We start from the raw sequence: 21,778 nt of genomic DNA on the forward strand, positions 1-21,778 counted from the left end.
AGAGTCGCATGACATATAGCTGCAATAATGTAGCCCTCTCCGATCGATTGGGGGGGGGGGGGGGGGGGGGGGGCTACAACTCCTTAGGATGTCCGTAATGGTGCAAATGCGGGAATGATTCTCTCCCGCAACATTTTCATTCTAAACATTTACTGACTTTCTTTACGTAATTAAAATGATTTTCTATGTTTCTTAGTACTTAAGTCGTTAAAACAGGTAGTGACAGTTCCATCGCTAAACGCTCGGCATCAGTTGTGAATGTCACGGGTCCTCGGAGATGACCTTAAAAACGGATGACCCGTGTCACAGTAGGTGTGGCACGCTAAAGAACCCTCACTGCTCAATGGCCCTAAGCGCCGAGCATAGGCCTAAATTTGAAGCCCTTCACCGGTCTTGGTGACGTCTCTATATGAGTGAAAAATTCTCGAGCGAGACGTTAAGCAAGATACAATCAATCAATCAATCAATTTTAGTCAATATATAAATTTACAACCTGCAACTTTCGATTTGTGAGGCTCTATTCTACCGGCGTTTTCGACAATTTCGATATATTCCAATTTGTACGTCATGTATGATGTACTGAAATTTCAACTTTCGATTGTCAAGTTATTTGCCTATGCCATGTAAGGCAGTATTTACATCAATGGACAAGTACGGAGGATATCAAAAAGGTTTAGATTTAATATCAAGTTAAAAATTGAACAGCAGCGTGTATATTATTTCTGCAACCATATGATTTTACATTTTCGCGCAGATTGTCAATGTTTAGGTTTTTCAGTAGATCCACCTACGAGATCTTGCGATAACAAGCATGGCGGAGCAGATGAAGAATTTTGCATGCACCAATACGGAGGTCCTATGGAATTGTAGCCCTATCCTGAAAACGTCAGAGTAAAAAAAATCGGATAGGGCTACATTATTGCAGCTACATGACATATTGTCTTGACACGACATCGAGTATCATTTTGTTAAAAAGCGTAAGGTTATTGTAACAGCAGTGAACGGAAGACAACTCTTACAAACATTGAACAAAATCAACATTTTTCAAGAAAATGACATAAAGCAAATTCCATGATACCCATTTCTAATTCATTTTGTCAATGAGACGAAAGCTGTATGACGTGTTTCATACCAATTGTTTGACTGTTCTTTACCTACAATGATTGGCTAAGGATTACTCCGTATACTTGGTCAAAGTACAGGGCTCACGGCAGGCGTGACAGATCAACAGGGGATGTTTACTCGTCCAAGACACCTGAACCTACGTCTGGTGTGTCCATGCTTGTCCTTCTCTTAGTTTGTACTCTTTATCGGATTTATGAGATTGATCACTGTCCCTTTATCGGGACAAAAGAAGAGTTTTACACAAGATGGCTAGATATATATTTAAATAAGAGGCCCATGGGCCACATCGCTCACCTGAGTCACATTGGCTCATATTTAAAGATTTTCCCCTATATATTCGCATGTAAAAATTTGATCCCTATTGTGATCCCAACCTAATCCTCGGGGCCATGATTTTTTCAAAATTGAATCTGGACTAGGTCAGGAAGCTTTCATGTGAATGTAAACTTTTCTGGCCCAGTGATTTTTCAGAAGATTTTTAATGATTTTCCCTATATATTTACATGTAAAAATTGACCCCCTAGTGTCGCCTCATCTTACCACCGGAGGCCATAATTTTAACAAACTTGAATCTGCAATAGGTCAGGAAGCTTTCATGTGAATGTAAACTTTTCTGGACCAGTGATTTTTCAGAAGAAGATTTTTAATGATTTTCCCTATTGATTTGTTTGTAAAAATTGATCCCCTATTGTCGCCTCATCTTACCGCCGGTGGCCATAATTTTAACAAACTTGAATCTGCACTAGGTCAGGAAGCTTTGTTGACCCAGTAGTTTTTGAGAAGAATATATTTTTTTAAAGATTTTCTATATATATTTGTATGTAAAACAATAATCCCCCTTGTGGCCCCATCCTACCTCCGGGGTCCATGATTTTTACAAGCTTGAATCTACACTATGTCAGGAAGCTATCATGTATATTTCAACTTTTCTGGCTCAACAGTTTTTGAGAAGAATAATTTTAAAGATTTTCCCTATATATTTGTATGTAAAACTTTGATACCCCTTGTGGCTTCATCCTAGCCCCGGAGGCCATGATTTTAACAATATTAAATCTGAAATATGTTAGAAAGCTTTCATGTAAATCTCAGCTTTTCTGGCTCAGCTTTGATCCCCTATTCTGGCCCCATCCAACCCCCAGGGGCCATGATTTGAACAAACTTGAATTTCACTATGTCAGAAAGCTGTCATGTAAATTTCAGCATTTCTGGCTCAGCTCTTGAGAAGATTTTTAAATGACCCCACCCTATTTTGCATTTTTGTGATTATCTCCCCTTTGAAAGGGACATGGCCTTTCATTTTAACAAACTTGAAAACCCTTCACCCAAGGATGCTTTTGATTAAGTTTGGTTCAAATTAGCCAAGTGGTTCTAGAGAAGTCGAAAATGTAAAAAGTTTACAGACGGACAGACAGACGACGGACAACAGGCGATCAGAAAAGCTCACTTGATCTTTCAGCTCAGGTGAGCTAAAACACAACACTAGCGCTAGCACGAAACATTTCTCAAATCAACAGCATAAAAAAGTATGATTTTTCAACACTTTATATGATATCACAGACAACTGCTTTTTCAACAAAAATGGAAAAAGGAAATATTCTTATCTAGTGATCAGTCATTCCAAAAATACTTTGTTAAACACCACTCTGCTTCCACGCACAAGTACTGATTCTACATACAATCACTCTGAAGTTGATATTAAAAAGATTCTGGAGTTCTTCATTAACAATATCGTCGTAGTCTTTGGTGATCGGGTCTTCCAACAGCCTGATGGAATCCCATGGGAACGAATTGTGCTCCTTTGTTCTCTGACCTGTTTTTATATTCTTATGAAGAAGAATTTATTCAAAAACTTCTACATGAGAAGAAAAATTGCTTGCTGTAGCCTTCAATGCGACATTTAGATATATCGACGACGTTTTATCTATTACCAATAATAATTTTCATTCATATGTCGATTCGATATATCCCTGTGTACTGGAAATAAAAGACATCACAGAGTCGTCCACTTCTGCTTCATACTTAGATATTTTATTGAAAGTAGATATTAACGGCAGACTAACAACGTAACTTTATGATAAACGGGATGATTTCAGATTCTCCATCGTAAACTTCTCATATTTATATAGCAATATTCCATTATTGCCTGCATATATTTATAGTGTTTATATCTCTTAACTGATTCGATACGCAAGAGTTTGTTCTGCTTATGGTTAGGTTTTAAATCAAAGCAGACTACTAACAAACAAGTTGATGGTGCAGGGGTTTCAACAGTCTCATTTAAAGTAAGCAATTTTGCAAATTCTATGGTCGTTATAACAATCTAATTTGCCAATACAATCAGGGGCGGACCCAGGAATTCTGATGGGGGGGGGGGCGCATGGAATTTTGTCAAGCGGCAGGGGGTCTGGGGGCGAAGTCCCCGCAAGCTCCTGAATTTTAGTGATTCTAAGGGTAAAATTTAATCATGTGATTGGCCTCCATAGGTGAAGTTATATCCTCTCTTACAAACAGAAACACACCTCTATCAACACTATTCAAATGAGGCAAAATTGATCATCATTAAATTTCTTTCTAGTCAAACTTATTTGCTCGTCATCGAGTTGTGATTTAAGTCCATCTATTTGTATTTCTTGGATTTGAATCCCCCTACACATCACATGTTACGCCTCTTGCCTCAACAGATGTTTCTTGTTTTTTAAATAAGTAGATTTAAAAAAAATCATGATAGCCAATAAAACATTAATGCATGATTTTGGGGAGGAAGAGAGCCCCACCCTAACCCTGGAGGTCATGCATGATTTTTACGAATTTAAATCTGCACTATGTCAGTAAGCTTTTATAAAAATATAAACTTTTCTAGCCCAGTGGTTCTTGAGAGGAAGACGATTAAAAGATTTTCCCTATATATTTGCGTAAATATAATAATATGTAAAACTTTGATCCCCTATAATGGCCCCATCCTACTCTTGGGGGCTATGATTTTAACAAACCTGCATTTGCACTATGTTAGGAAGCTTTCATGTAAATTTGTACTTTCCTGGCCCAGTGGTTCTTGAGAAGATGAGAAGAAGTTTTTAGAAAGATTTTCGATATATATTCGCATGTAAAACTTTGATCCCCTATTGTGGTCCCAACCTACTCCCGGGGGTCATGGTTTTAACAAACTTCAATTTGCACTGTCAGGAAGCTTTCGTGTAAATTTTAGATCTTCTGGCCCAGTGGTTCTTAGGAAGATTTTTAAATTACCCCACCCGAGTTTTGCATTTTTGTGATTATCTCCCCATTGAAGAGGTCATGACCCCTCATTTGAACAAACTGGAAAGCCCTTTACCCAAGGATGCTTTTCATTAAAAATGGCCCAGAAGTTCTGAAGAAGAAGTCGAAAATGTAAAAAGTTTACAAATCCAATATGTGACACGACTGCTAACTAAAAGTTCACAATGTCTTGAGTTATATTTGCATCATTGGCATATGATGTCTAAGCCAGTTTTGAACCCTCCATTAGGTAATGAGTTATCTACTCTAGTCTTTAATATCATGTCCATCAGATTTCTGGAGCGTCTGAAGGATGTCATAGGGGTTTCTTGAAAACATCAACCATTCGTTTATTGGCATAAAGAATGGGCAGATGTTTTCACAAAATACTGTTGAGGTTTTTGAGGACATGATGGTAAATTGATGTTACATCTATCCAGGGACGCTATCATGAAAGGTAAATATAACAAATAGTGATCAATTTCATAACTCCTATAAGCAATACAAAATAGAGAGTTGGGCAAACACCGACCCCTGGATATACCAGAGGTGGGATCAGGTGCCTAGGAGGAGCAAGCATCCCCTGTCGACAGGTCACACCCGCCGTGAGCCTATATCTTAATGATGCAAAACTGGGTTTTTCTGGTTGATTGTTCTGAAGAAGGTATGTTTAATTACCCCATCTTATTATCCTATGTATATATATGTTTCTCTTTATTTTACATTAGAAAGGAACATGGCCCTTAATTTGAATATTTTTTAATTTTGGTTGAAATTGGTCTAGTGGTTCTTGGAAACATAAAGTATATTAATAGTTTACGACAGAGGTAGATGATGGCCAAATTTTGATCAAAAGGCTTACTTTAGAAAATTTGGCTCAGGTGAGCTAATAAACTAATTCAAATATTTGTTTATGTTTTTCTTCATGTGCATAATTTGTTATCTGTATGAAAAATTTAAACTTTATGCTTGACTGTCTGTTCTATGAGGAAATGATTTTTAAATAACTGAGCTCGTCATTATCTCTCTCTCTCTCATTTTCCTTTTCGCGATTTAGCAGCATCCCTTGCGGATGTAGCGAAATACGTAATACTCTAGTCAGTAAACCTAAGCTTAACGTCTGCTTACAAACAGGAACATCCCACCATCGATAACGAAACGGATAGCTGTGTTCTATCGATAACGAAACGGATAGCTGTGTTCTTTGTCGTGAGTATCAATGGTGACCGTCTTATTTTAAGATGTTGAGATGAAATTTCAAGTGTGTATTAAAAAAGTAATTAATGGTAATTTTAAGGTTTATTCTCTACAAGCATCATATCGAATGCTGTCTGACAAACACGCCACTTGTAGCTGTGTGAAAGGCGAAGATTACTAACATTGTCCTTCGTTAAATAAACGACTGGTGTGTATCGCTTATCACTGCCGTTTTGATATATCGTGAGTGAATAATTGATGTTAATGTGCAGGTTTATTCATTACAACATTATATCTATATTCCGACAAGATTTTGTAATCGGAAACCTCTAAAGTTACATGCATAAAATTTCATGATAATAGCATCATGCCACACTAAACAACAACATGGTCATTATAATATCCATTCAAACAGTGCATTCATTCTAATGTTGATCACCGATTGCTTTCACGAGGGATAAAAGAATGGGATCATACTACGAGTCTTCCAATGTTTGGTTGAGGTCTAGCTATGATTACCGACAAAATTTTACATCAAAACCTGGGATGAATTTTGTGGGAGAATAAACCCTTTTATTCGTAGCAATGGGTTCTCTGACAGTTTCAAATAAAAGTGTAATCATGTATGTATGAATGATGTATTCAGAGTGTGTCATACTATTCCGTAACATTTTCAACGTTAACAGAATCGCCTTCTGGAGGAAATATGGGGCATTTTTTGTTGCATAATTTATTTATTTCCTTCCTGGTGTCTCTTATTTGGTTATTTTTATTTTAGTTTTAATCCATGTTCATACATGTGTTTCCTGTTTTCCACACGGAAAACAACGGCCAACTGGATTTCCTGAATTGAAATGTGGAGATGACAAACAGTGCAATCGCATAAAGAATACGAAATTAATATTAGGGTCAATACGGACCCTTGGATACACCAGAAGTGGGATCAGGTGCCTAGGAGGAGTAAGCATCCCTTGCTGACCGGTCACACCCGCCATGAACCCTTTATCTCAATGTTTAACAAATAAGTCTGGCATAACCCTACAAAAATATTTTAATCAGAAGTAATAATCATGAACAGGGAAATATAACATATGTCATTTGATACCCTAGACATGTTAACAATATCTTGCTGGTAAGATGCACAATGAGGCGAAACTTGAAAAACCCAAGGAAATATAGCATATCGAAAAAGAAATCAATTTTTTCGTAATTCCACCACTTGTATCTCGATGTAGGACTGATATAAATTGAATGGAAAAATCAATAACATTATCGTATATTTATTTCAAAGAATATTTTTCTTTTCGAACGAATTGCACAGTTACTATGCATTTTTAAAAAAAGAAGCATAAAACGATTCTCCAGAGGAAGGCATTTACAAAAGATTCATGTCGTCGTACTTCTTCATCTATCAAAATCGGAAACTGTAAATTTTAGTAACATGAACGTTCTTTACATTCTGGTTTAGACTACGGATTACTCCATTTACCTTATCAATATATATATATATATATATATATATATATATATATATATATATAGGGTTCACGGAGGGCGTGATCAGTCGACAGGGGATACTTAGTACTCCTAGGCACCTGTTCCCACCTCTGATATGTCCAGTGGTCCGTGTTTGCCCTACTCTTATTTTTGTATTCTTCAAAAGAGGTTCATCTTCATTTTCTTAAACGAAGTAAGGGGCTCGGGTTTGCCCTACTCTCAATTTGTATTCTTTTTAATATTTATGAAATTGATCACTGTTCTTTAACGTAAACTTTTCCATTGCTACTTTTCATTAGGTATCAGAAAAGACAGTAACAGTATATACATTTTATATAGGTGTAAGATCTGGGGCTCGAGGCGGGTGTGATCGGTCAACAGGGGATGCTTACTCCTCCTTAGCACCTGATCCCACTTCTAGTCTATCCAGGGGACCGTGTTTGCCTAACTCTCTATTTTGTATTCCTTATGGGAGTTATGAGATTGATCACTGTTCGTTATTTTCTCCTTTCATGCACATTATTAGAGCGTCGAACAAAAGATAAAACACCCACTTTGACGCTTTGGACATCCAAAATTACTAAATCTGGTAAAGAAATAGTAAAATGTTATGAAAATCGTACTCTAGTAAGTTAACAATTATCTACAAACACAGGAAATATGCACAGAAATACAACTAAGATGCAAAAATTAAAAAAACCCAGGAATTGAATATTTGAAATCGGTCCACATGATAACCCTTTGCCATCAAACACTTTACTTTCGGATGCATTATTACTATGTAGTAAATATTCCCCAGGACATAATTCTCTATGCAGCAGCAAACTTTCCCCAAACATAGCAAGGCCATCCCGCAGATAGGTTACTATATGAACAAGTAAATATAACAAACAATCTCATGATCAATGAAAAGGTGAAGATAACGAAAAGTGATCAATCTCATAAATCCTATTAGGTATATAACATGAAGAGTTGAGCAAACACGGTCCCCTGGATATACCAGACGTGGAATTGGGTGCATCAGTTGCTTGTGAATCGAATCAGTTGAGAGACATAAACACATAAACACCATATGCAGGTGATAATGGAATATTGCTACATAAATATGGAAAGTTGACGATGTAGAAGCTGAAATCATCCCGTTTGTCATAAGTTGAGTTGTTAGTATGCCGTTAATCCATTTTCAATAAAATAAGCACAAAGCAGATGTGGAGGACTCTGCAATGTCTTTTTTCCCGACTATGAATGAAAATTATTACTGTTAATATATAAGACGTCGTCGATATATCTGAATGTAGAGTTAAAGGCCACAGCAAGAGATTTTTTCTTCTCATATAGAATTGTTTGAAGGTCAACATACAAAGGACCACAATTCGTACCTTAAGAAAAAGTCTCGTATAGGCATTAATGTATAAAGTATATAATGAAATATATGTAAAATAAAAACAAAATGTTTTCTATAACTTGCAAAGAATTTTTATCGTAAATTACAAAGGTTTTAATTCAAATTTAATCATCATATCCTAACCACCAGTATGTATGTACAAAAATAGGCAACGCTGACACACACGTCTCTACTTTTTGTGAAGAGGAGCAGGAAATAATTTTTCATCTAATATGGGAATGCCCAATTGTTCAACATTGTTTTTAAAAACCCGTTCTTAGTCTATGCACGTTTAAGGGTATTGAATTTAAATACTAAAATCTTTTATAGTTAGTCAAAATAGGAATATTCAGTACTCTGTTAATGTTCATAAAATACTGCATTTTTAACGTCTGTTGTCTGGATAATTACTGGATTGCACCTATGTTTTCTAGGTTGATCTGTTTCCCAATATAGATCCTTGAAACACAATGTAAAAGAAAGCGATGGACTAGGTGGTTATAAAACTTTCTGGAAAAACTATTTGCTTTATTTCAATTCAATGAAATTCTTCAGCCTATTTTCGCAATATCTATCCCTCAAACTGCATTTTGATTTCTCATTTCTCTCTTATTTTCTTCCCTTTATTTGAAAAGAAGGATTTAGTATAGAGTATTGCAATAGGACATAATTTATAAATCTGTTTTCTCTGTGGGTACGTTTGAAACAGAATTATTTCTTTATCTACATGCATTAAAACTAAATACAAAATAAATCCTAGTTGTAGGTATCTAGGAATACATCTGTTTATAATATGCTTCTATTGAGCTTCATCATTTAGTTCCATGTTGTTGTCATTTTCTTTGTAACACAAACCAAGTCATGACACCATATACTCATCCTAGGCACCTGATCCCACTTCTGATATGTCCAGGGGTCCGCGATTGCCCAAATCTCCATTTTGTATTCCTTATAAGAGTCATGAGTTTGATCACTGTTCGTTATCTTCACCTTTCATGAACCTGTATATTTGTCATAAGTAAGGTGAAATTTAATTGATGATAAACATATGTAGTTAAATTACAAAGGCAACATTAAGCAATGTAGAAAAATAACGAAAACGAAAGAGTAATGAAATAAGAAAATAAGTAATGTTTTGTAGTTCGAATATTCTGAGATAGTCTGCGACATCGAAGAAAATTTGATCCAATTACTTTTATTAAAATGAAATCTTGATTTCATTTTAATTCTATTCTTTCTTGCAATTTGCCCTGGTTTTCCAAACTTGCGTGTCTTTCGTGGCTTTAAATTTAAATTAGATTGAAGTTTCATATTTACTTTACTTAGTCAAAAATTCAGTTTTAGTAGAAAGTAATCTGAAAAATTAAAACCCCGTGCTGAACTCGAACTCAACATCTACAGATCAGCAGTTGACTTTTTTTTTTCTTTTTTAGCAAGCTACGTGATTAGATTTGAAAGAAATGTACACATACTGTTGATATTTATATTTTCATTCATGATTTAAAAGGAAACACAGTGTTCCACGTTAGGGCAATTAAAGAATAACACTTTTCCGTGACACATTCGATATATCCCAGTGAACTCGAAATAAAAGACACCACAGAGTCGCCCACTTCTGCTTCATATTTATATATTTTATCTAAAGTAGATATTAACGGCAAACTAACAACTCCACTTTATGACAAACGGGATAATTTCAGCTTCTCCGTCGCCAACTTTCCATATTTATGTAGCAATATTCCATTATCACCTGGAGATGGTGTTTATATCTCTCAACTGATTTGATAAGTAAGAACTTGTTCGGCTTATGGTCAGTTTTTAAATCGAAGCAGGCTACTGACAAATAAGTTGATGGTGCAGGGTTTTCACAATCTTCTTTACAGTCAGTATTTCGCAAATTCTATGGTCGTTATAACGATCTAGTTTGCCAATACAACCTATCGTTGGGTCAAATGCTGTCTGACGTGTTTCATACCGATTCTTAGGTCGTTCTTGGCACACTGAGTTTGACTACGGATAACTCCGTTTACCTGATCAAAATATAGGGCTCACGGCGGGTGTGACCGGTCGACAGGGGATGCTTACTCCTCATGTGCACCTGATTCCACCTTTGGTATGTCCAGGGGTCCTTGTTTGTCCAACTCTCTAATTTGTATCGCTTATAGTAGTTAAGAGGTTTAGACAGGTGCATGAAAGGTGAAGATAACGAACGGTGATCAATCTCATAACTCCTATAAGATTGATTGATTGATTGATGTTTTTTCCGCCACATTCAACAATTTTTCAGTTATCTGGTGGCACCCAGTTTTTTATTGGTGGAAGAGAGAACCCAGATACAATGTACATGGGAAGAGACCACCGACCTTCCGAAAGTAAAATGCGGAAACTTTCTCACTTACCGGCGCGAGCGGGATTCGAACTCGCGTCGACAGAGGTGAGAGGCCGTGTGATTTTGAGCGCAATGCTCTAACCACTCGGCACGGAGGTCCCAGGTTGTAATTAGGCTGAATTTTCGAACTATTGGAGGAAAATCTGTGGGTTGACATTCTGAGTGAAATGTAGAAGTCAACCATCAGTTTGAATTTTCTCTACAACTATAATTATTATCACATGGTGTATATAACTGTTACTTGAATTTGGTAACATCATTTTCTTACTTTCCAGGTAAAAGATGAACAATGGAACTCCTCACAGTATGGCACAGGATGTCATTCGTTGCAGCCTATGTACCGATGTCGTTGTCCATCACTGCAACAGTTGTGCTGTTAATCTCTGTAAACGTTGTGTGAGTAGACATATCGAAAATAGCAAGGCTTCGAAGCATGAAATATTGCCGTATGCATCACAGTCTGTCTTTTCAGAACCGGAAGAACAGAAATGCAAGGATCATCCAAAACAAATTTCTGATCTATACTGTCAGGATTGTAACGTCTCTATCTGTTCGCGGTGTCTGACGGGAAATCATAAACGACATGGCGCAGTAGATTTGGCGGAAATTTACGAAACAACTCGGAGCACCATAAAAGAAGATTTACAAGAGTTGAGGCATTTCAAACATGAATATGAAAAAGTCGTGCAGAAAATGGAAGGGAAACTTGCACAGTATTTAACCGAGTGCGACAAAGAAATAGATTCCTTAAAAGAAATAGGGAAAACATGGCACCAGATCATTGATGTTACCATTAATACTATGAAAAAGAACGTCACTGATATGGGCGACGAAGACATCAAATGCTTGAAGGACGATATAGAGGAAATTCAAAAATCTCTACAAGATATAATAGATACTATTCAGAAAAACGAAGATCTTTTGAAAGACGACAAGACCTTCGACCTGTTGGAATACGAGTCTAGGGTTGATGAATTACGACTTGTTCCGAACAGAATAGAAATATCTCCACCGAAAGTAGTTCCGTCAGACGTCAAACACGAAGATATCATTCTACAGCTTATGTCTCTCAAACCTTCTATTAAATCCACACTACCTGGATTTTCCATCAGCAGAACAGGTGAGGTGTCTGCAGTATCTGCACGAATGTTACTTGAAGAACCAGATTGTTTGGCTACTCTCAAAATTGATTGTACAAAGCTAAAAGGGATTTTCTGCGAGTTTCCAGACAAGGCATGGGTTTATGGTGATGATGAGAAGCTGAGCCAGTTCGACAAGAAAGGCACACTGCTGAAATGCATCGACGCTATTTCAGGAAATAGTCAGAAAGATATCGCATTAAACAACGAAAACGAAATAGCTTTCTCACACAAAACGGATGAATGTGTAAATGTAGTCAGAAACGGTCATATCGAGAAGTTAGTAAATGTTGCTGGCTGGATTCCATATGGCCTTTGCTTTAATTCAGAAGGCGATTTAATGGTCTGCATGCGCCGAAATAGCTACATCGAAAGTAAAGTTGGCATATTTTCCGAAGGTAGAATGAAACAAGAAATTCAGTTTGATGACACTGGGAAGCCTCTATTTTCATCAAGTCGAAACAACATGTATATCACTGAAAACGGAAACCGTGATATCTGTGTATCTGACTGCAATGCCTGCGCTGTCATCGTGGTGAAGAAATCTGGAGAATTCCGTTTCCGTTATACAGGAAACCATTCCCGAAGCTACAAAGAGTTTTATCCTCACGGGATAGACACAGACAACTGTTGTCGAATTCTCGTTGTGGATCGCAATAATGATTGCGTGCACGTGATTGACCGGAACGGAAAGTTCTTGCGCTACATCAACTGTACCCTGCGAGATCCATTCGTTATAAGCGTTGACAGTAATGAAAACCTTTGGGTTGGAGAATGTGACACAGAATGCATTAAAGTAATCAAGTATCTGGACTGATGTTTACGTTTGTAACAACGGTAAACCATTCCTGCTTAATGGCAGAAATGTCAATAAACATTTTGTACCAAGTCATGTATATCATCAAATATTCCTCTTGCAACGCTTTAAAAAGACGATAAGTATTCGTTAAACGTCGCAGTTGAGTATTTTATCAACTCTTGCTGATGTGCATGATGTACCATTTCGTTGTGATATGATATGATGTGAAGTGTACTGGAGTGGTTTTCTATTCAAAACCGAGTTCTTCAGGAACCGATTTCTAAGCTTTGAGACTGCCATATATGATCCATGATCAATTTACATATATTTATTTATTATAGCAATATCTATAACCTTAACCTTACGAATGCTTGATAACAGAGAGATAGCCATATATAATTCTGAGGTTGTAGAGTGCTTGTTACTCGTTATGTCGAGGTCAACTGCGCAGTATGGGAATCAAAATACAAACGGTTTATAATATTTTGGGTCCTCTCGTGATTTCTTCTATGATATAACATAAGTGACTAATTAAAATACAGTCTTCTTGATATTATCGGGTTTTTTTTTTCACAATCACAAGTTTTGGAGGTTCCATTTCTTGGAGGTTGTGAACATCTTGACGCTTGGCTTCCTTATATGGCTCGGTACGTTTTCCGCGGGCCGATCTTTCACGGGACAATCATCGATCCAGTGTTCTATGAAGCTCAACACCCTTTGTCTCTCAACCCTTTGATTAGTAACAAGATTTTCCTGCAAAAAGTTAAAACAAAGAAATTTCACAGTTCATCAAATCAGCGCAGACACAAACAAGAACCATACCCAACGGAAGGGAAACATGCAACAGATGCAAACTTTGTTTTTATTTATTCAAGTCGACTGCATTGTTGACAACGCTGACAGTTCATAAAACGAATACTTAAACAGGATAATGCAAAATAACATCCGAGTAGTAAACATATCCATGGTGCACTTATTGAGTGTAAACAACAAAACTTGATTTACATTGGTGCTGTTGTAAACACCATATACGACGATACTTCAGCTATTCGAGAAGCTCGAAAATACGGTAAAACTGCACCAAAAGCATACGGTGGAGTACAACCATTGGAAAAACGTGGAAACTCTGAGCTACAAGTAGAAAAAAGAATAAATATGATATACAAGTTACATGTGATATCTAAGTAAAGATCTGACTATATTGAAATGCAGGAAGCAAACAAGGCATGCAGTTCGGGAGTATCAGCCAGTAACAGTAGATGAACTCATGCACAACAATATTCAGCAAAACCCGGATATCATCAGTCAATCCGTAATTGGAATATCGTTGTTGGGTTTTGGTGAAAGGTTTGATGTATAATACTGAATATCAACATTAATAAAAATATATTAGAAAATTTCGGCGTGTTTGGAAGATCCCTATATGATTAAGACAAAGACCTGGTGGACACAATTCAGAGAAATATCCTTAAAAAACAAATTAATAATACCGCGAAATTCATGTAACTTTAAGATGTCAAATCGCGAAAACAGAAATTCGCGAGTGAAGTGTTGATCAAGAGTGTTTTATATTTCAACATATTTAAAACATTGTAGTTTTGTGTGTGTGTGTGTGTGTGTGTGTGTGTGTGTGTGTGTGTGTGTGTGTGTGTGTTTTGTATTTTATATAGCAAAATAGATTTACAAAAAGGGTAGAATAAGTCACCTGTAACCATATAGATCTACTAAATTGACAAACTGTCCATTCTTAACTAAATCAACAGTTTTTTTTTTTTCTTAAAGTACTATTACAGGTGACTTAATGTACAGGTTTTAAATGTTGAAAAAAAAAATACCTGAAGACAAAAAGCAATTTTTCCCTGGAAGTCAACAGTAATGATACAGCAAAATTTAAATTTAATACACATTTATGCATAAATATTAAACATTTGTATATAATTTTTCAACAATACATGTATATCCTCTTTGGAGATGCGACAAATCCAATGCGAAAAGACACATATCCTGATGCATGACCATTTCACAACATACACACCACCCGCATGGCACTCATACAGATATATTTTCTCTGATTGCCAATTAGAAGAGGTCATTGAAAACAGCTATCAATAGTATAGAATAAACGCCGAATGGGAACAGTCATTTGACGTCATTGAATGATGTAATGTACATTACAATAATCATGTGGTCACTACTACTCAAAATAAATTCCATCCATATTTGATATCTAAGTCAATTGGGCGAAAAATATGAGTCATCGTACCTATACTGGATTCCAAAACTTCGCTAAAACCATTACAAACACAGATATATTGCTGGATCCAGTAAATGTTCTACCAAGCTCCTATCGTTGCTCCACACAGACGTATTAATAGCTTTGAAACGTCACACGTATTGTACCACAACATATGCAAGAAGTGGTGTAAATCAAATGTGTACTCTAAATAATTTGAAAGAACTTTTAGTAAATTTGAAATCACAGAACTTTTCTCATTTTGACTGCGGATAACTCCGTTTACCTGATCAGGATATGGGGCTCACGGCGGGTGTGACCGGTCAACAGGGGATGCTTACTCCTCCTAGGCACCTGATCCCACCTCTGGTGTGTCCAGGGGTCCGTGTTTGCCCAACTATCTATTTTGTATTGCTTGTAGGAATTATGAGATTGATCACTGTTCGTTATCTTCACCTTGCATCAATATCATCAAAACGTATGACATCTCGAAACTGCATGACCATTTCTCATGATGAATTTAGACTGGCTTTTTGACATCATAAACAGATGGTTTTCCAATAACAATGCAACACAAAAATATGCATATATTGTCACCAATCATTCAAAGCGTTACTTAGTTATACATAACTCTAATTGTACCCAGAAGTACCCTAAAGTTGAAATTAAAAGATATTGGGATTCCTATTTATGTAGTCTATGTGATCAAGTCTTCTAATGGTATGTTGGGATTCCCATGGGCATGAACAGTGTTCCTTTATTTGCGACCTGTTTTTGTATTCTTACGAGGCAGAATTTATTCAAACGTTTCTACAGGAAAAGGAAACATCTCTAGTTGTGGCCTTCAACTGAACATTTAGATATATCGACGACATTTATCTATCAACAATGTTTATCTTTAGTCATATGTCAATTCGATTTATTTTAGTGAACTTGGAATTAAAAACACCAGAGAGTCTTCTATGTCTGCTTCTTATTTTGATACTTTTTAAAGCATAGGTGTTAACGGCACACTGACCACTCAATCTTATGACAAACAGAATACATTTCTATCGTCTATTTATATAGCAATATTCCATTATCACCCGCATATGGTGTTTACGTCTCTCAACTGATTTGATATACGAGTTCTGCGTATGATCGATTTTTGAATCGTGACAAGCTACTGACAAATGCTTCAACAATATCGTTGGAAGTCAGCATTTCGAAACCGTGGCCGAGTGGTTAGAGCATCGCGCTCAAAATCACACGGCCTCTCACCTCTGTCGGCGCGGGTTCGAATCCCGCTCGCGCTGGTAAGTGGTAAAGTTTCCCAGTTTACTTTCGGAAGGTCGGTGGTCTCTTCCTATGTACATTGTGTCTGGGTTCTCTCTTCCACCAATAAAAACTGGGCGCCACCAGATAACTGAGAAATTGTTAAGTGTGGCGGAAAACATCAATCAATCAATCTATTAGGTCAAATACTCCCAGGTGTGTTTCATATCAATTTTATGTCGTTCTTTACATACTGATTTTGACTACGGATTACTACGTTTATCTGATCAAGACAGAGGGTTTATGGCAGGGGATACTTACCCCTACTGGACACCTGTTCCCACCTCTAGTATGTCCAGGGGTCTTTGTTTGCCCTACTCTTAATTTTGTATTCATTATGTGATTTATGAGATAATCACTGTTCTGTATCTTTACTTTTGATTTCCCCATCGTGGTCCCATCTTAGCCCCAAAGGGTCACTAAATAATCAATCTGGAATTCACACAACACCGACGTGCCTCAATACATAATATTCCTGATCTGGAGAAGTTCCAGATCACAAGGTCAAAGACCATGGTATGAAATGAAAGAAAGCTCTACCTTAAGGCTGTTTGATTAAAAAAGTCTCGACTTCATGAATAGTTATGTTCATTAGTCAACCAATCGGTGAGCTTCGATTATTCTGATTTGGTGGAAAGAAAATTGCGTGCTCGTAGCGGAATAATCCGAGGATTGCTGATTGAGAACTAGACACTTTTTAGCTGTTGTAACAAATGGATGCTTCTTTGTCGACTTCACCGGTGTAATAAATCTACCATATAATATGCGTAACCACGTTGCTCTCTTTAGATAATTTTCCGATCAACTCTAGTCTTTCAGAATTCAACACATCCACTTGACCCCAGATTTCCTCATTAAGTTTGAGAATACGAATAAGTTTATTAGCACAGGAGTTGCAAACGTAACCAATTAATACAAATTTCATTTAATGAATACTTATAAACTTTACTTGCTTCTGTAAACAGGGATCTGTAGCCTTTTCGTCCATTATTACTTGTAAACAAAAACTGCACGTTTTAGTTGTGGGCGCAGCCATTAAAATATCGGAAATATGTTATTGTGACTGTGATTGGTCAATTTCAAAAATATTCATGAAAATCGAGGGTTTCGCTGATCATGGTGTGAGGTAGGGTATGTACTACCGGACTCAGTAACAGTGGCTAGCGACGATGAAATTTCTTAAAGTAGGTCAAACTCCAAGGTCACAAGGTAAAGACTTTGGTGCAATAAAAAGGTATTGTCATAAGGAATTCCCTTTTGAAATTTGAAAGCCTTATCACTTATCATTTAAACGTTATAAAAAAGGTTAAAGTTTCGGATAGACCGACAAGACAACAATGATGTCCCCGTTATAGTCGCAAGGGCATGGCAAACATAAATCGATACAACTTAGGAACATTTTTATTTTAATATCATTTAGTTTGATCATGTTACTCTTGAAAAAAAATTGCTTTAATTAATGTCCTGTACATTCCCATATAAATCATTAATCTCTTATTGTGGCCCCATCCTACCCCTGGCCCCCTAATGTAAACAAACTTGAATCTGAAATGCTTTTAGCTGTGACCGGTCTATAGGGGATGTTTACTCCTCCTAGGCATCTGATCCCACCTTTGGAATGTCCAGGGGTCCATGTTTTCCCAACTCTTTATTTTGTGTTCTTTATATGAGATTCATCACTGTTCGTCATCTTCATCTTTCATGTACATGTAACTAATTAAGGCCCTGCTGTTGTTGCGATGAAAATATTCCATATAAATTCTTATATCATACCGTGGCTCCAGCCTACTCCCGGGGGTAATGATTTAAATAATGCACTACCAGAGGATCCTGGCATATGAATTATATGTCTAATCATAGCCCTGCTATTATTGAGACGAAGATTTGTAAATGATCTCTTTATATCCCTATGTAAAAAACAATTACATTCATTTGGGGCTCACAATGTGAACTTCCATTACCTAAATAGGACTGCATATTATGGTGGCTAATCATGGCCTTGCTGTTAATCTACTTTATGCCAAGAATCTTTAAATTTCTTGTACATTTTAAATTTTCTGACCAAATGGTTCTTGAGAAGAATATGGATATGATCCCACCCTATTTTTGCCTTCTTAAAGTTATCTCCCCTTTGGAGAGAGAATATGACCTTTTATTTGAATAAACGTGAATCCCTTTTCCCCCCACGATGATTTGTATCAAGTTTGATTGATATTGTACTAGTGCTTATTGAGAAGATTTTTAAAATATGCCACAAGATTTCATTAATTTTTACTTCTCTCCACTTGAAACAAGAACTATTTTGAAATATATACATGTGTATGACCCCGTTAGCTATATCAAAATGATCAAACAACAATAATGTATGTTGTGATAGTGCAAAATATGGGTTATCTTTTAGCCAGGAGCAACCATTATACAACGTAGTAAATGTGATGAAAGGCGAAGATAACGAACAATGATCAATCTCATAACTCCTATAAGCAACACAAAATAGAGACCCGGGCAAACACGGGCCCCTGGATACACAGGTGGGACCAGGCGCATAGAAGGAGCAAGCATCCCCTGTCGACTTGTCTCACCCGCTGTGAGTATTATATCTTGATCAGGTAAACGGAGTTATCTGTACTCAATATCAGTGTGCCACGAACGGTTAATCGGTATGAAACACGTCAGACAACATTTGACCCAATGATAGGTTGAATAGGCAAACTAGATCGTTATAACGACCATAGAATTTACGAAATGCTGACTTTAAAAAAGACTGTTGAAACTCCAGCACCATCAATATGCTTGTCAGTAGCTTGCCTTGATTAAAAAATATATATAATCAAGCCCTTGCGTATCGAATCAGTTTAGAGATATAAACACCATATGCAGGTGATAATGGAATATTGTTATATAAATATGGGAAGTTGATGATAGAGAAAATGCGGAGCATACATTTATAAATAACCAGTCATTCGAATCATGACCTTTGACCTTGTGATCTGAAAACCATTGAGGCCTTCTACTCTTTAAAGGGCACCATTGTACCGCGTTTTATGTCTGCCAAGGAAATGGCTCTCAACATATTGAGTGAACAATGTCTTATCGTGTCCAGGTTGACCATTGAATCTCAACATCGATATGGTTCAACGTCTTAGGTACAAGTGCACCAAGTTTGATATCAATCAAGCAAAGTGTTCTCAAAATATTAAGCAGAAAATATCGTCCTATGCCCAATTTGACCCTTGACCTAAACGTCAAGGGGAATCATCAACTCTCTAAGCGCAACCATGTAACAAGTTTGGTATCATTCAAGCATAGGGTTCTTTAGATATTGAGCGGAAAATATATGGTGTCCAGAGAAGTTTGATCCTTTACCTGAAAATCAACAGGAGTCGTCTACTCTTTATGTACAACCAGTGAACCAGGTTAGATGTCTGTCAAATAAAGGGTTCTTTGGATCTCAAAATCGATACCGGTCAGCTATTCCTTAGAGAGAACTGTACAATGTTTGATATCTGTCAAGCATAGCGTTCTCAAGACAAAGAGCAGAAGATATCTTTATGTTTGTTTGTTAGCCCTGTGAAATCATAACATTAACAACCACCTTAAAGGAATAAGAATGGTCATTTATTCAAATACAAATTCAATAAATGACAATAAACAAAGATATACACAGTTGGAATAAATAGACTAGGGACAATACTATGCCATACAGCACCAGTTCAATAAAAAATGCAGAAAATATCTTACTATGTACAGTTTGACCTTTGACCTTGTGATATGAAAAACAAGAGGGGTCATCTACCCTCTATGGGTAACCAATGTACCATATTTAGTAACTCTTAGGGATAAGGGTTCTTTAGATATTGAACGGACAATATCTTATGTCCAGATAAATTTGACCATCAACCTGAAAATCAATGTCATCTACTCTTTATGTTGAACCAAGTTTGGTGTCTGTCAAACAAAGGGTTCTTTAGATATCAAAATCGATACGGGTCATCTATTCCTTAGGTAGAACCAGTGTACCAAACATGATGTCTGACAAGCAAAGTATTCTCAAGACATTGAGCGGATAATATCTTACTATGTCCAATTTTAAATTTACTCTTTACCTTTGACCTGAAAATCAATAGGCGTTATCTACTTGTTAAGATATTTTAGAATATCAAGGTGTGTGTATTTTAAACAAATTGTTATCAAGATATTGAGCGGACATTTTATCATGTCCAGATTGACCCTTAACCTTTGACGGTGTGATCTCAAAATCAAACGGATCATCTACTCCTTAGGCAGAACCAGTGTACGAAGTTTTTCATGTCTGTCAAGCAAAGGGTTCTCAAGATATTGAGCGGACAATATCGTACCATGTCCAGTTTGACTCTTGCTCTTGTGGCCTGAAAATCAATAGGGATCGTCTAGTCTTTAGGGGCAACCAAGGTACGAAGTTTGTCAAGCAAACGAGTCTTTATATATTGAGCGGGTAAGACTTGGTCTACAGACTAGTGACAGGTGCGAAACCAAAGCAATGTCCCCTCTTTTTCAAACGGGGTAATAAAAAGAGCTGGTACTCATTTGAACAAATTTGAATCCTCTTTACCCATGCTTGGTCAAGCATGCTTTGAGGCAAAGGTTGGCTGTAATTTGCCCCGTGTTCTGGAAAGAAGTCGAAAATATTAAAAGTTTACGAACGGACAGGCGAGCAGAAGACAAAATGTGATCAGAACAGCTCACTTGATTTTTCAGCTCAGGAGATCCTCTTGGGGGTATTAAATGTTTCTAACTGATTTTAAAAATAGTGGCACGCAATTTGGTAATATAATAACTCACATTTAAAGTGTCATTTTTATTACTCCACTTTAAAGGTAATGTAGCGGTCAGTATAAGAGGGAACTTATACTGCCTCGCTAGAGAGCTAGCTTTTCTAGTGATGTGGTAGCGTGTCTCTATTGATCACGCAAGTTAAGCAACAGCGAGCGTGTTCGGCAATGGCTGGGTGACCGATACACGTTACAGTAATATTAACGCCCCTATGCCATAGATAAATCACATGTATAGTGCATGACTCATTGGCAGTAAGAGGTTTATGGTAACTCACTACATTAAATCTTATACTCTTTATGACACTACGTCACAATATGGCGATTTAAATGTTTTGCGAAATTATTTGTATCGATCGATTTTTTGTCTATCATCGTAGCTCATTGGTTAAAGCATTGGGCTGGTGACCCGCAGATATCGAGTTCAAATCCGTCAGTCTTTTGTTCATATGTGTTGAAATAGTCTTTTTGAAAATCCTGTTTGTATCCATATTTGCATATTTTCTGCCTTTTTGGCATATATACTTATTATATATCATCAAATCTTTTATGATTAAATCAATTTGTACTGATTTGAGAAACTATTCCAGGGTGTAATGGGCCACCTTAAGGGAACATTCATACGTTTTGTAACT

At 36.8% G+C, this 21,778-nt stretch overlaps 1 protein-coding gene across 1 annotated transcript; it reads left to right on the forward strand.

The window, feature by feature from the left end:
• The first annotated feature begins 11,129 nt into the window (after positions 1 to 11,129).
• On the forward strand, positions 11,130 to 15,976 carry LOC125649549 (E3 ubiquitin-protein ligase TRIM71-like). The gene has a single exon (XM_048877162.2). The coding sequence runs from the start codon at positions 11,130 to 11,132 to the stop codon at positions 12,801 to 12,803; it is 1,674 nt and encodes a 557-aa protein (XP_048733119.2). The 3' UTR covers positions 12,804 to 15,976.
• The last annotated feature ends 5,802 nt before the right edge of the window (positions 15,977 to 21,778 follow it).

This window comes from Ostrea edulis, chromosome 5 (assembly GCF_947568905.1).
Source record: "Ostrea edulis chromosome 5, xbOstEdul1.1, whole genome shotgun sequence".
NCBI classification, from domain to species: domain Eukaryota; kingdom Metazoa; phylum Mollusca; class Bivalvia; order Ostreida; family Ostreidae; genus Ostrea; species Ostrea edulis.

Bases quoted from the DNA above. Each gene is read 5' to 3' on its own strand.
- LOC125649549 (XM_048877162.2), top strand. From the start codon at position 11,130: ATGAACAATGGAACTCCTCACAGTATGGCACAGGATGTCATTCGTTGC.